This window comes from Rhinatrema bivittatum, chromosome 4 (genome assembly GCF_901001135.1).
Source record: "Rhinatrema bivittatum chromosome 4, aRhiBiv1.1, whole genome shotgun sequence".
In the NCBI taxonomy this organism is placed as follows: domain Eukaryota; kingdom Metazoa; phylum Chordata; class Amphibia; order Gymnophiona; family Rhinatrematidae; genus Rhinatrema; species Rhinatrema bivittatum.
Genome location: NC_042618.1, coordinates 251912562 through 251928809, shown reverse-complemented (window position 1 = coordinate 251928809; position 16248 = coordinate 251912562). Strand labels below are relative to the sequence as shown.

Genomic DNA, 16248 nt, shown 5'->3' with positions numbered 1-16248 from the left:
CACAGGAGCCGATATTTTTTAATAAGGTTTTTTTTAACTTTTACCTTTTTACTGCTTTTACTTTTTACTTTTACTATGTAATTAATAGTTTTAAAATTTAGATATTTAGACTATAATAATTGTAATTTTTCCTTTTTCTGTCTATTTTAAACACTATGATTAATTGTAAACCGCTGAGATGGATCCATCTGTGCAATGGTATATAAAACAGTTTTAAATAAATAAAATAAATAAATAAGATCCGGTTCAGTGGGGATAGGCTTACTCCTCCGCTAGGTGGACTTCCTGTAGTCACCATTGGGGTTGAGCCTGAACCTCTGCTGGTAGTTGGAGATGAATTGGGTAGTCCTGGGACAGTGGATTCCATCGTGACAGTAGGGAGCGCTGGAGCGGTCGTGTGTGGGCACTTGCTCACGTTACGACCTCCGGGATTGATGCCATGAGGTCGCAGGCTTGAAGGTAGTCCCATACCTTGAGGCATGCATTGGTCATCAATTGTAATGATTGCTACTTCAGTTTTCTTCTCCTCGGGGGGGAAGGAAAACTGTTCTGTTTGGTGTTCATGACCCATCCAAGCTCCTGCAGTAGGTTCGACTCTGCTGGTTGCCTGTCTGCTCTCCTCCAAAGATGTTGCCCTGATCAGCCCGCCGTCCAGGAGAGGATGTACCAGAATCCCCTCCTTCTTCAGTGCTGCCGCCATGACCACCATGATTTGGTGAAGGTCCTGGGGGCGGTTTGCTAGGCCCAAGGGAAGCGCCCGGGAACGGTAATGGTGACCCAGTATTGCAAAACGCGGGAAGTACTGGTGATCCTGATGAACTGGGATGTGAAGATAGGCTTCGGAAAGGTCCAGGGAGGTTATGAACTCTCCCAGTTGTACTGTCATTATAACGGAGCGCAGGGTTTCCTTGCGGAAATGTGGCATCCGTAGATGACTGTTGATGTTCTTGAGATCCAAGATGGATCGGAATGACCCTTCCCTTCTTGGAAACGATAAACTAGATGGAATAGCGCCCAGTAGTTTGCTGGGACATGGGCACCGGAGTTATTGCCTTCAGACTGAGTAGTCTTGTCAATGTGGTTTCTACTGCCAGTCTCTTGAGTGGGAGTGGCAGGATGATCTTATAACTGTCTCGATGGATGCAGCGGAATTCTAGAGAGTATCCCTCTTGAATGATATTTAGGACCCATTTGTCCAACGTTACATCAACCCATCTTTGGTAGAAGAGGGCAAGTCGACCCCCTATGGCTTCTTCCTGTGGATGGGTACGGCTGGAGCCTGTCCCTCGGTCCTGCTCCCCTCTTGGTGTGTCTGCTCCGGGAGGACTGGTTCCTTCCGGAGGGACGAGGTACCTGGGACTGCGTTCCTGTAGGGTCTAAAGCGCTGCGAACTTCTGCCCTAGGTCCTTCTGGGGGAGGAACGCTGGGGTCTTTTACCTCTATGTTCCGGTAGTCGGGGCACTGGAGATTTGCCCCATTTGTGGGCTAACTTCTCCAAAACGCTCCCGAACAAGAGAGATCCTTTAAGGGGAATCTCATGAGATTTGCTTTAGATGTCGCATCGCAAACCAATTTCGTAGCCATAGTTGTCTTCTGGCTGCTACTACCGAGGCAACGCCTCTGGCTGGGGTGCGCACTAGGTCTGAGCTTGCATCAGTGAGGAAGGATGCCGCATATTCCCATTGTATTTCCAGTCAAATTTATGTCTCTCGAGAGGAGTAATCTGGCATGTGCTACCAGTGCGCAGTAGCAAGCAATTTGCAGTGTCATTGCTATTGCGTCGAAGGCCTGCTTAAGGATGGACTCCAATCGTCTGTCCTTCAGGGCCGCTCCTCCCTCAATGGGAATCGTTGCTCGCTTTGAGACTGCACAGGCCATAGCATCCACTTTTGGGAACGCAGGCGCTCCTTGGCCGCAGGTTCCAGGGTATAGGGCTTCCAAGGGTCAGCACCCCCCCCCCCCCTTTGAAGTTGCTCTCCGGGGCATTCCATTCCAGGTCAATCAGTTCCTGGATGGCTTCCAACATAGGACAGTAGCATGAGGCCTTACGAGAGGACACCATGATAGAGTTCCTCTTTGGTTCCGCCACGTTTTGGTTCCCCACGTTTGGTTCCCCACGTTTTCGGAGTCTGAGAAACAAGGGCTGGTAATTTGTCCTTGTGGAAGAAGTGAAGCATGGTTCGGTATAGTTTCATCCCTGGAGGAATTTCTCCTTCTTCCAGGGAGTCACTCTCCTCACTGAGGTGTCTGGGCCCCTAATAGGGAAATTCTTGGTTAGGTGAGGCCTGTCTCGAGGCATCAGAGTAGTGCAGGGAGGATCTTGTGCTCCCAGCCTGGGTTGAGCCTGGTGCGCAGTGGAGGCTGTTCGCAGCCCTTTGAAGAATTCCACCCAAGAGCAGGTCCCTGGGCCTATGTTGATCTCAGGGGAGGGGTGGACTTATGCCCCAGAGGTGTCCTCCTATGGGGAGGCTGTGCTGAGATACATAGGTCTGGGGATCAATCCTCAGTAGTTTCGGACCCCTCTAACAGTAGGGGTCTGTTCCCCCTCGGTTCTTTGCACCGCGGGCATAGGCAGGACTTCAATTCAGTCTGCGCGGCTCTTATGTAGCAGGCTGTGCAAAGAGAGTGCTTTCTGGCCTTCTTAGACGCTGGTGCCATTGAATCTATGTCTAGGCGCACAAGTTTCACTGTGTGCGAGAATTTGTGCGCAGCCGTAGTTATGCGCTCGGCATTTGTGCGCGGCCAGAGATATGCGCTCGGTATTTGTGCGCGGCCAGAGATATGTGCTCGGTATTTGTGTGCGGCCAGAGATATGCGCATGGCATTTATGCGTGGCCGTAGTTATGCGCATGAAGAGTGTTTGTTCGCGGCCGTAGTTATGCGCCTGGAGGCGCTCCGGTGTGCGCGCAGCCAATTTGTGCACACGGCTTGGAAGTGCACTCAGCTCAGAATTGTGTGCGCCACTACACGTGTAGCTATGCGCGCGACTCTATGGGGTGCGCACAAGTTATGTGCATAGGCCGCCGGAATTTCCTGCGTGTACCGCCGAGGGGGAGGGAAGATGGCGCAGACGACCACTGCTTGCAAGATGGCTCCCCCCTTAAAGGTCTCCACGTGTGTGGACCCCTTGGACCGGATCGGGGTCTAGCCTAACCAAGGCTGCTCGACCCAATCAGAATTCCCTCTTTAACTCGCTGGAAGCAGAGTCGGTCCAGCGATCCGAGTTCCCTTAAAGTTTCCTTCTTATCTGGTCTCGTCGCTTACCGCATGTGTATCGGACGGTTTCCAGCTGCGGGGAGAGAGGGTTTTACCTTCACCGCCGCGCTCGGATGCGCACCGCTGCTTTCAGCCACTCTGGGGGCTAAGTCCACGCCGGGTCCAAGGCACACCTCTGAGGGATATCGGAAATCACCTCAGGCATTCTCGACCGGGGGAGGGACCCTTAGGTTTCACCGCATGAGTGCAGAGCTCGATCTTCTTAAGGTACATGTCTTTCTTTTTGCTGTAATTGTTAACACTATTCTAGTGTGGAATAGTGTCCGCATCTGCTATGGGAGACGGATAAATACTGAAGAGCTGAGCATGCTCATGGATATATGTAGGCGGACGTCAGCTTTGAAATCTGACTCCATCTCCCATCTGCTATCAGGCGTACACTATACCCATTGGTCCTGAGTCCATCTGGCTACATGCTAGGAAAATTTGTATTAACAGTATCCCTGATTGGGACAAGTCTCATCCTGGTTTTATACAAACTGCCTAGCAGTTGAAAGGTCACTTGGCTCTGGAATCAATTGATGCAAGTTAATCTTCATTTTCATCTTATTAACTTAGAAGAAATTCAGTATGAAAGGGAAGAACAGCATAAATGTTCAGATTAGCAGTGTAACATACCCAAAACTGGGTTAATTCCATTTTAAACAGCATTTTAAGACAGCTGGCTTCAAATCTGCTATGTTGAAAAGCATACCCCATGGCTATTACATAGCATAATGTGCCCCTCAGGGAGGGTAATTTTATAACTCCCTGCACAACAGTAAAGACTGTGTGTACACTATACACACAGATTTTAATGAGGATTTTCAAAGTGAATTTATGCGCTTAAGTTTGGTCTGAAAATCCTATTTTATTGGCAGGATACACAGTGAATTGTCATGCACAAAGTTACACCTGTTCCATAACTTACTTGTGTGTGTAAACTTACGTGCATACTTTTCAAAATACAAAAATTATGTACGTAAGTCCTAGTCCTCTCCCCGCTTTGGAATGCTTACCGCGGCTTTGCATGAAAGTATGAATGTAATAGGGTTACGTGCATATTTTTACATGTGCTGGCCTGCATACTTTTATCAAAGAGCAATTTACATGCCTAAAACTGGTGTGTGTGTGTGTGTGTGTGTGTGTGTGTAAATGCTTTGAAAATCAGGCCCAGGATGTATGTGTAGTTTTTTTTAAACAAGTGTGACATAAAAATACATTGAGGTCTATATTCAGCAGTGCAGCAAGAGGACAAATTACCAGGCTAACTTTAGGACTTTATCCTGCTATATTCAGCAGTGTTTTATCGGCAGTGCTCTGCTGAATATCTGTGCCAATTTATCTGGCTAACTTAACTCCACTCAGAAACGCCCCGGGAATGCCTCCAATTTATCTGGCTAAACATCTGGATAAATCGGTAGAAGTCAGAGCAGTGGAAAATTTAAAACCCATGGTTTGCCCGGCTAAGTCCCAAACTTATTCAAATGGTTTGTCTTGCTAACCATTTGAATATTAATCTTACTGATAAACTGATCTGTAAATTCAACATATATTCATATCCTGATTCGCTTCCCAATTCTTAGTAATTACCAAGGAGGCAAAACAATGAGGAAACTGGAGAACAAGTTTATAAAGTCCTTGTTTTTAAACAAGTGGTTTAATCCTCCTGGTCTGGTCAGGATCCAAACAATTTTACATCTCCAACAGGGTCAGTGGCAAGGTGTTTATTCCCAATATTGTATAGATTTTTAATCTTGGACAAAAGAAGAGATAAACCTCAGCTCGGTTGGTTTTTGGGATGTGCAACTACACAAGGCACCAGCTGCCAAGCCTTCCGTATAGGATTCCTATTGCTGAGGCTTCTTCTATCTCCTCACTGAGCACAATGCTCCCCTTAATCCCTGTATCCTTGCCCCGGCTCTCGTCCCCTTCCCCCTTTTATACAATCCCTTCTTGTCAGCAATAACGATGACTGCCTCCTCCTCTATAGCTTCACTTTGAAGTCTGAACTGCACAGGAACCCACTAGAACCTTGAGTTCAGACTTCAGATTGAAGTCAGTAGAAAAGGAGACAAGATGCAGGTAAAAAGCACTGCTCTCCTCCAGCTATTGGGAAAAGATTACACTGCGGTCGGGGTGGAGGGGAAAAAAAGGCTAGAGTGAAGGGGGAAGAGCCATGGGCAGGCTGATTTGCACTGGGCCCTGCATTCCCCAGCTCATGATTCAGTAGAGAGAAAGCAGGGGAGGAATCGGAGAGGTCTGTTTAGATATTGCACGAAAGATACACTTAAGAAAACAATTTAAAAATGTTTACCTTTATCCATTCTTCTTTATCTTGTTCAGAACTAAAATAAAATTTAGAAAAAGCAAGTTGTCAGGAAAAATCATATCACCGTGTACAGGTACCTCTTCACCCAATAACAAATATCGTAAACAAATCCAAAAAGAAAGGGTCAAAGCAAGAGTTATATATGACCTGCTGATATCAAATGGTGTGGGCAGCCCATATATATAGGCAACATCACCAAAGGTTCATTCATATACCAGACTGTTCCCCACTACCAAAATGTCTTTTCTCAATTTTGTTTGCAATTAAAACAGCTGTAGTGTATATCTCTTTGGCAATGCTTTTTAAAGTACATAAGTACTAATATATATAGTGTTATCCATAGACAGCTCTCTAATGAACAAAAACTGTAGCGTTTGCAACCCCACTGTCTACTATATTTTGAGCATTCATATTATAATTTATAGAATGGAACTTAGTTTCTGAGTCTTTAAAATGCCATCAGGATACAAAATGATCTTGTCACAATGCAGGCAGGAAAAATCATATGCCTGAAAATACATCTGTTTTCACAATGAATATTGAACTCTACACACAAACATCTATCTCTATATTATATGCATAAAATGGTACATACATATGATTTTATGCATATAATACACTCACACATACTGAAGTAGATATTCAAAAGCCTTTTAGATGGATACATTACAAATTATCTATCTAAACGGCAAGTTTTAGCCTCTTATCGGATAAGAGGTCATACCTGAGAGGAGCAACTTATCCAGCTAACTTTAGATCTGCTTATATGACTAACTTTAAATTGATCTGGGTATATTCAGCAGCATGGCCGCACCAATGAATATACTGGTTAAGTTAACTGGATAAGTTTTATCCAGCTAACTTCCCTAGCTGGCAGTATCTGAACATGGACCTCACTATATATATTATATAATATTTAAAAATCTGAATCTTTCAAGTATTACATTTAACAAACAACACTATATGTAATGTGCATTAAATCAAACAAAACAAGAGATATAGGGGCAGATTTTCAAAGGGTTACGCGCGTAACCCCCGAAAAGCTGCCCCAACCTGCCCCTGTGCACGCGTGTCCCGGGGCTTGCGTGCGCCGCCGAGCCTATGCAAGATAGGCTCGGTGGGGCACGCAAGCCCCGGGACACGCGTATGTCCTGGGGCTTTGAAAAAGGGGCATTCCGGGGCAGGGCACCGGCCTCTGGAACAGCCGTCGGTCCAGAGGCAGGCGTAAATTCTCAAATAAAGGTAGGGGGGGATTTAGGTAGGGCTGGGGGTGGGTTAGATAGGGGAAGGGAGGAGAAGGTGGGGAGAGGCAGTAGGAAAGTTCCCTCCGAGGCCGCTCCGATTTCGGAGCGGCCTCGGAGGGAACGGAGGCAGGCTGCGTGGCTTGGTGCAAGTTGCACAATTGTGCACACCCTTGCGCACGCATGTTATAAAATTGGGCGTAGATTTGTTAGCGCCAGGTTGTGCAAACAAATCTACACCCGCGTGTAGATTGTAAAATCTGTCCCTTAATGCATTGAAGCATCATTCAACAAACATGCTTTTAAATTAATTTTATTTTGGCAAAATTCAGTTTCTCATGGTCCAAATGAACTTTTCTGTTACAACTTTAATTCTCCCCTTCTCTAAGCAAACAATTGTGACAATAATCGCTGCATTTTAAAATGTTTAAACTAGATAGGTATATGGCTAAATTACCTTTCATGTCTAGATTCACAGTTCAGTTCTGGTTTAGGAAAGAGTTGTTAGACTGAAACCAACTCCTAGTTGATGTGTTCATCTCTCTAATATCACTTGCCCATTATCATACACACTCAGTAATAATTAGCACTCTTGACAGTCCCCAGTAGAGCCAAAGACTGAACCAGTATTCAATTCAATTTTGCAAAAGCACACCCCCTGAAGATGGTCTGAGACAAATGAACAGATAAAACAATGCAGGGAAGTTCAGCTGTTCCCTACTGATTTGTAAATGGAGTACTTTTATGTTTACAGAGTCATAAATCTGTTATCCTTCAGAAATGCCTCATCCGTTAAACAATTTTTAAAAGTGCTCAGGATTAATTTATGAAGAAACATGAAACAGTCATTCCCTGAACAATTTCTGTATTTTGTACCTTCAAAAGTTATAAATAAAGCTCCGATGCTAAAAAAAAACCAAAAACCAAAAAACAACAATAATAAACCCCCCTAAAAAACAACAAACACAAAACACAAAAGGGTAGTGAAGTTTGCCCTATTGCTTCTTCCACATACAAAGCTAGGGTAAAAGTCAGACTCTTGCACACCTCTTACCTGGCCTGCAGCTCTACAGTTCGCTCTTTCCCTGACACCTGGAAAGTGTGGGGGTAGTCCTCATTGTGAGTTGCTACAACCATCATACCTTCTAAGCCTATTTTTGTACGAACCGAGAACTGTGACCCTCCTACCAAGCTGAATTTAGGCACACAATACAACAGCATGTTGTTGAACTGTGAAAAGATAACAAATATGATTTGTTGAGAAAAAGAAAAAACAGCAGCCATGAGCCTGCTCTACTCATTCACTTTACACTGCATAATCAGAACATGCTTCTTAAAACATACTTTCAGCAAACCAAAACCTTTTTTTTTTTTTTTAGTTTTTAGCCTGTCTTTTCCAATTATGTTCAAGGTCATTTACAGTATTTTGGGATTTATTTTCTCATGGTCATGCAGAAAACCAGGATTTATGGCTGTTAGAAAATAGCCTGGAGTTCAGTGTTTGTATAATATATGTGTAAGCTGATTATGTGCATATTTGTATGTGAACTGGGAAGAAGTGTTCCATGGGGTGCAGTTGGAACTTACATGCACATTTTTTGTTTCAAAATATATGTGCCAAAGTTAACCTGCACAAGTTATATCCTCCGAAGAGAAGGTGTAGCTTTATGCGAGTTATTCTGTACATATGTCAGGTCAATTACCCACAAAATTTCAAAGCAAACATGTGCATAAGCTTGTTTTGAAAATCTGGGGTAAAGGCTGAACAGAAAGGTTGTAATTTTCAGCAGTTTGCATAAGGCTAAAGTCTGTGTGTCAAAAATACATGTGGACCTTTGCCACGTTTTTAAAGTACGCATAAGTCTACTTTGAAAATCTGCATATACCCATGAAAACAGCATGGCATATGCACATACGTTTATATACCTTTTTGTTAGCAGATGTAAATGTGTGTGATTTATACACACGCTTTCCAAAATCAAAAGTGTGTGTATAAATCCTCTCTCCTCTCCGTTCTGCACTGTCCCCCCCCCCCCCCCTGACCCCCAGAACACATCTTTCCAGTACATATAAAGTAGGTGGTGGAATTGCCTCTACATGTACTTTTGCAGACAAATCCCAGGGCAATTTTCAAAAACCCATTTACATACATAAAATCATGTTTTAGGGTGTGTAAGATGTCCATATTCAAAAGCAATTTAGATGGATAATGTAATATTTATCCGTTCTAAATGGCTTACCTGGCTATATTTAGCCCTTATCCAGCTAAATTCTAGCTGGGGTAACTAGTCACCCGGCTAGAATTTAGCCGGATAACTGAGTGGGCAAGAGGTGTTTCAAGGAAAAGCAGAGTTAGCCGAGTTAAGCTGCATAAGTTATAGGGCTAAATCTGTTTGGGCCATAGGGCTGTCCTAATGTTAGCTGGTTTAAACATAACTGGCTAACTTTAAGACAGTTGGGTATATTCAGCGGTGCAATCACACTGCCGATTATATCCTGCAAGTGTAACCAGGCTATGTTATCCGTCTAATTAGCCGAGCTGCACAGCGGCTGAAAATGGACCCCATAAAATGTTTTAGAAAATCAGGCTCAAAAGGTATGTGCAGGCTTTATACAATTAAGGTCTCTTTCTGGGCAATTTTCAAAACTCTACAAGAAAGGGCAAAGTCCACAGATACTTTTTCTGTGGACTTTACCACCAATTTTCAAAGAAAAAACCCTAGAGATTTGCGTCTGCTTTTTTTGTATGTAGCTGTAAAAAAGTAAAGCTACATACATTACTGCCTTCTCCACCTAACTTGTCCTAAGTCCTTCCTTTTCCTGTGGATAAAAGTGCATTGCGTTATTGCTCCTCCCAGATACTTTTACCTACATTAAGGGTGAACAATTTTCTGACAGGCCTATTTATGTAGGACATTTTTATTTTGAAAATTGCCTCTATAAAAATATTCAGAATGTAAATTGTTTGGGATAGGGGACTTATCTAAGTAGGTAAATAAAGTGACTTATCCAAAGTAACAAGGAGGGAAAGTGGGATTTGAACATCAGTTTTCATGGCTCTCAGCCATTTGCTCTACCCCCTAGGCCACTCCTTCCCCCTGATAGTGTGCGTTGGGTGGGTGGAATAAGAATGGAGTTGGTGTTTAAAATTAAGGCAGGTCAAAACATTATGCACATGGTAACTTCTATAGCCTGCCCATAAGCTGTTTAGATCATATGAGTGAGATGTACTGAATAATTTCCCCCATAAATACAAAGTAGGAAAAGTGCCTTAGTACAATATTTCTGTTTTTGTTATACTATTTTGGCCTCAGAACTTACAGATTGTTGCTTGAAACTTAAGGTTTGTTTTATTGCCATACAGTTTTAAAGCACTCACCAGTAAAACATTGTTAGAAGCAGACTGCACCAAAGATCTATGTATAGCACTCAGTTCTTCAGCCCTGTCCATAGAAGCTATCAATGGAATGACAGGTCTTTATTTTCTTTTTGTAGTTGCTTAAACAGACTGCACCTTTATTTGTATCCAAATTTAAATCTTGCCCCAAAATCCACTGCTATGCAGAGTATTTATTTCTCTGTTTTCCATGTGGAGGAAGCAGCTAGCTACTTTCCATCCTTTTCAATTGCTGTCCCCCAGCCTCATGACACTTCACATTAACTTGACTTTCATAGTACAATCAAATGTCATGTTTTGTATTATCTTTATTACTGTGTCTGAGGAATTTGCTTTGGTAAAAATTAGTGTGCCTAATGGCCTTTACTGTAGCAATTGATCTGCATTTAAGGTTTACCCAGCGGGCAGCACAATGAGTCACAAAATATCTGGGAGGAAACACAGTACACAGTCTTTACGCAGAACAATGATTTTCAAGCTATTGGTGGGATGGACATTAAGCCTCTTTCATTTTTGTTTTCCTGTGTCAACATTTCCCCACCATGTGGGAGGTTTGAAAGTGATCTTAGGACTTCCACTCTCAAGACTTTTCAGTATTTCCAGTGGACTACTGCCAGTGGAAGCCATACAGCACAATTAAAGGTGGACTCATATAAGCATGTAAACATTAGTCCATTATCGTAAGGGAGAATTCAATAGTGTACACTATAGTGAGGTAAGGGATTGAGAAAACAGCGAGGATGGGGTAAACCGAACCTGGCAGAACGCCTTTAGCAATATGGATGGTCATTATATCACCACCACCATCAAAAAGAAAAGTCAGCAGCATATTACACTTACTAAGAAAAGATATCTCTCTTGTGCTGATGTGTTTACGAGCAGCAAGTTTGAGGATTTGTCCTTCTCTTATAAGCTCATTTGAAGGGTTGACCACATCTTCCTCTTCCCCCAACATCTCATATATCTCCATCAGCTTCTTTAGGTTTTCCTGTGCAGACACAACAGTGTACATAGGCTTAGTGAGGGTTTTACTTAGTTTTTCTGAAAGATGAAAACAGGCATAGAGTTCAACATTCTTTACACTATCCATGTTTATGTAGCTGAAAGTTATTTTTCTCATGTTCAGAAATATAAAAGCTACTTATTGATGTATAACAGCAATCATGACTAACTCCAAGATCAGCATATGAATTAGAATCTCATCATCTTTATTTATTTGTTTCATGCTTTTCCAGCCAAAGAGTTCAAAATGTGTTATAGGAGTAATAGCACTTAGTAAAGCAAAACCTTTAAGATGTTCACCAAGAACACCAGGATGTAAGTCCTCACAGATGGTAGATGTCATCCGACAGATCCCAAACCAGTGAAGTTTACTTCAAAATTTCTAGAAATTTTGGCACACACTACTGAGTATGTGTGTACCATCCCGTGTTATGGATGTCATGCAGGACCCTCTTCAGTTCTTTATATAGCTTAGAACAGTGGTTTCCAACCTTTTCCCATCAAGACACCACCTGACGGTTAATGCTCACGTGTGACACAGCTCATTACAATCCATGGCAGAAATAAAAAAAAACCAAAAAAGGCCCTGTATTACTTTTATTGTTAAGACTAACACAAGGAAAGATAAGAATACTCTTTCTGAATAGAAATTCCATAAATAGTAAACCTCCCATACCAGAACAGCATCAACTTCCAGAACACAAACAGTAACACCTTACCTAAGAAAAGGCAACAATGAAAATATTATTATACCAGGCTTTAAAACTCCAATACTCCTCCTGTTAGGAAAACGGAACAAGCCAGGCTGCTATAAAGAAACTACATGCCAGCAGAATACCTTACACCTCAGTCACATGTGCAGACCTCACCTAACAAAGAATAAAGAGACCATAAAGCATAAACAGAACCTTGCAGACAAAAACTGAACTGGAAACCACAACAAGCCAGAGACTCTGTATGCAGTGGCAACAAAGGAAAAAGAGAAAACATCACCAGTCCTCATAAAACAAATCAAGAAATATAAAATCAATAGCTGTAAACTATATTAATAAAAAGGTCAGATTATTTCAAAACAGCTGATGAATGGAATTACCCAATTAAAAAACATACAAAATTTAGACACCAATAAAATATTTCGAAACAGCAGACATAAAGACCCAAAAATGATAAAAAAATGCTCTGCTCTCCATACCTGGGAACATTGGATTTGCAAGTGCCCTGAGATTGCTGTGAGTTAACCAAGAGGAGAGGAAGGGGGATTTGTTAGCAACTTTCTACTCTCGCTCAGTCTCACACATGCTCACTCTCTCTCACTTACACATACAAGTTCTAATCACGCACATGCATGCTGTCTCTCTCACACAAAGGATCTCAGTCACACACACACACATACACACACATGCTCTCTCACACAAACAGGTTCTCAATCACACACTTGCACACAAATGCTCTCTCATATACACACAGGCTGTCAATCACATACCTTCATACATGCTGTCTCACACACACACACGGTCTCAAACACACATGCTCGCTCACTCTCTCTCGTCACCCCCTCTCCACCGAAGAGCAATTAGCGGCAGCAGCAACCTCCTCTTCTTACAACCCTTGTGGCCAGGAGAAAGGAGTCCCATTGGCTGTGGGGACTGACGTTGCTCTTTTCCTTTGGGCCGATACTACACGCACTTGTACCTTAGCATGGTCTTGTCTTCCCTTGTGCATAGCTGTTGCTGCACACCACTTCCTCTTTCCGGGCCAGGGGGCAGGAAGAAGAGAGCATGCTACTAGTGCTGCTGACTCCAGTTCTCCTGTCCTGTTCCACCTGGGAGGATGAAGAGTTCGCATTTCGCTGGGGCACAGGGAACTACTGGGCCAGTGGGAGATCGGGGTGGCACACTGGTGTGTTGCAACACACCAGTTGAGAACCATTGGCTTAGAACATAGAGGCAACCAATGCCATGGGAAAGCGGTGAAGCGGTGAATTCTGTGAGGGCTTACATCCTGTATTCTCAGAGAACATCTGTTACATTTAACCAATCTTTGCTTTCTCTGAGGACAAGTGCAATGTTAAGTCCTCACAGGTGGTGAATCCATAGCTACAGGCTGCCCACAACGAAAAAAAGGGTTTAAAATGCAACCAGAAAATAGTGCCTCCAGGTAGAATTATTTCTGATGGCAACAAGTCATTTTATCATTCTTTTACAGGAGGCAGTCTGAAAAAAAAAAAACGGGTCTCTAGGGAATGGAGTTGGATTCTAAAACCTCAGATAGAGTGCAGGACAGCTTAGTCAAATCTACTGTCCTGCCGGGAATATTTATCTAACAATGGTCTGGGGAAAAAATGTTGGAAGGGCATTTGACTGGTCATGATATAAGTCCAAAACTATCTTAGGCAGGAATTAGAAATGTGTGCACACAGCCACCCTATTATGAAAAAACTTAGTATAAGGCAAATAAATCACTAGAGCCTGAGCTCATTGACTCTGTGTGCCAAAGTGATCGCCACCAAAAATATGACTTTTCAGGTCACTCACTCACAACAGAAAGCAAACCTCCTCCATTAAAAACCATAAAATTCCCTTGTGGAATGTTTCCTAGAAGCCAGAAAAATATAACACATATCCTCAGATAACATCCAGTCCAAGAGCTAGGGACCTGATGTTGGGATGATACAATGTTACTTGGATCTGAGTGATGAGAGTTGGAAATTCCCAAACCAAATCTGTCTTGGCCAGTAGGGGGTTGGGAGGATCATGGTACTCCTGCCACCTCTTCTCCCCCTCCCAGTCTCTGTTTTAGCAATGATTTTGTCACTACAGGAACTGGAGGATATTCATACAGAAGACCCTCTTCTCCAATCTAGGGAGAAGGTGTCAGTCTAGTTTGCCTTCGGTCTCCTTTCTGGAGCAAACGTTCAGGCCCTTTCTGTTCAGAGGAGGCGCAAACAGATCACCACAGGTGTTCTCCACTCAAGGACTATCTGATTTTTTTACTCCCCTGTTCAGGGCCTATTCATGTGATTCTAGGATCCGACTCAAGTCTGTCTGCCAGAATGTTCTTTTTGTCTGCCAAGTATGTGGTCCTTAGGACCATTCCTTGACAAATGGCCCAGGCTCACATCTGAATAGTTTTCTGATACAGGAGGTAGAAACCTGTTCACATAAAGCATTGCTACATACTGTCTTTACTGGATGCAAGTCACACTTCAACCAGGTTTTGGCATGAAGCTGGCTGTGGCTTTGGACTCCTCTGCTGTCTAAGGAGAGAGTGAGGTCTCTGCTGTTGATGGGTAAAGGGTGCAGGAAGGTAACACCTCTTCAGAAGATAGAAAAAGTCTCCTTGGCACCTCCCTCAAATACATTCTAGATGAGTGGTAGTAGAGAGGTTCTGAAGTGTAGCATAGTAATATTTAATTTAAGCTATTGCCTTCCTTGAGCTTATTTCTATAAAGATTCTCTCCATTGCATGAAACATTAGTAGGTATGTCTTGCACATCTTGTATAAGGTCTGCACCTACTGCAAAGACTCTCAATGCTATTTCAAAATCACTAAAGGTCAACTGGACCATGTGTTTTCCATACTCCATACCCCAGTCCATTAGTGACTCTAGGGTGTCATGCCACTGTTGACGATGCTGACATTTCATCACCTCTTTCAAAATGTTTAGCATCCTGGCCCATGAAGAGCTGGTAAGATGCTATGTGAGCACTGAGCATGACACCCTAATAACCTTTTATGCCAATCAGGTCAAGGGTACATGAATCCTTCCTTGGGGCATCAATAGCAGGTTCTAGACCTCTTAGCCTTTCTGAGCGTGATTTCAGCCACAACTGACTGATGGGGCAGTTGCTGCTATTTGAGCCTTCTAGACCACAGTCTATTGCATTTGCCCCCTTGTTACCAGTAAGAGAGAGATGGGAGTTTCTCATATTGTCATATGTAGCTCTTGCAGGATCTTGTAAATTGGCACTGCTACAATTTCCTGTGGGGGGGTGGGGGGGGAGAGATCCACAAACTGAAGGATTTTTTTTAGTATTTTTGTCCTGGATGCTTTCTCCTTATGAAATTAAATGGAATGATCTCACCCATTCTTTTTATAAAATCAGCATATAAAAGTCTGGAGAAGACACTCTCCTTTTCTCTGGAAGAGGGAGATCTGAAGGAGAACTTTGACACTTTTTAGAATAGTCCCCAGATTTATATATGTACTCCCAGGAATACTCAGACTCAGTCAGAATCAAAGTTTGGTGTGTGGTCCCGAGTGTGCATCTGGCTAGAAGCCAGGTCCTCTGTGAGGACACTACTTGTCTGTTGGGGTTTAGACCCAGTAAATATCTGTGTCCTGGGGAAAATTTCCTTGCTCAATGCACTCGAAATTGACACTGGTGCAGTGGTTCCTGATGCCTCCCCAGGAACCGCATCAAAACCATTCAACCAGATACCATGAAAAGTCTCCAAATGAGGTTTGGACCTCGGTTTGCCAAAGCTACTGATAATGTTAATGCACCAGATGCTGCAGCTCTGCAGTCCAGCACTGCCTGTATTCTCCTTTTCAACTCCTCCTCAAAAACTTCCAATGTCAATACTGCATGGGAAGCTGGAGTGATCACATCTTCTGGAACACTTCAAGAAGAATGGTGGCTGGCATTTGGACCTTTGGGGGCGTTGTGCAATTCCCCAGACAGATGCAAGGATAAGCTGTCCTCTCTGCAGAAATGCCTCAGTGGATGTATGGCTGCAGCCAGAATACTGCTTCTCTCAGCATTGTACACTGTTGGGGATCAATGCTGAGCTTCTTAAACCTTCGCTTGATACTCAGTATCAGTATCCTCAACACTGAAACTGAAGAAGTGGAAATCCTATCTTTTCATTGAGTAGGCGGAGGTTAGACAAATAGTCTATCTTCCTGGTGCTCGATGTTGAGGGAGATTAATCCTTCTGCAATGTTTGATTCACTGCCAAAGTCCAATGCAGCTCCCACATACTTCGATGTGCGTTTCCATTAGCCTAACAGGAACTTT

At 43.2% G+C, this 16248-nt stretch overlaps 1 protein-coding gene across 1 annotated transcript in view; it reads right to left on the bottom strand.

The window, feature by feature from the left end:
- FGD4 (FYVE, RhoGEF and PH domain containing 4) overlaps positions 1-16248 on the bottom strand; it is a 494296-nt gene that overhangs the window by 43087 nt on the left and 434961 nt on the right. Inside the window, 4 exon segments of the mRNA XM_029600028.1 lie at positions 5573-5603; positions 7883-8058; positions 11066-11098; positions 11100-11213. Coding sequence (XP_029455888.1) covers positions 5573-5603; positions 7883-8058; positions 11066-11098; positions 11100-11213 — 354 coding nt within the window.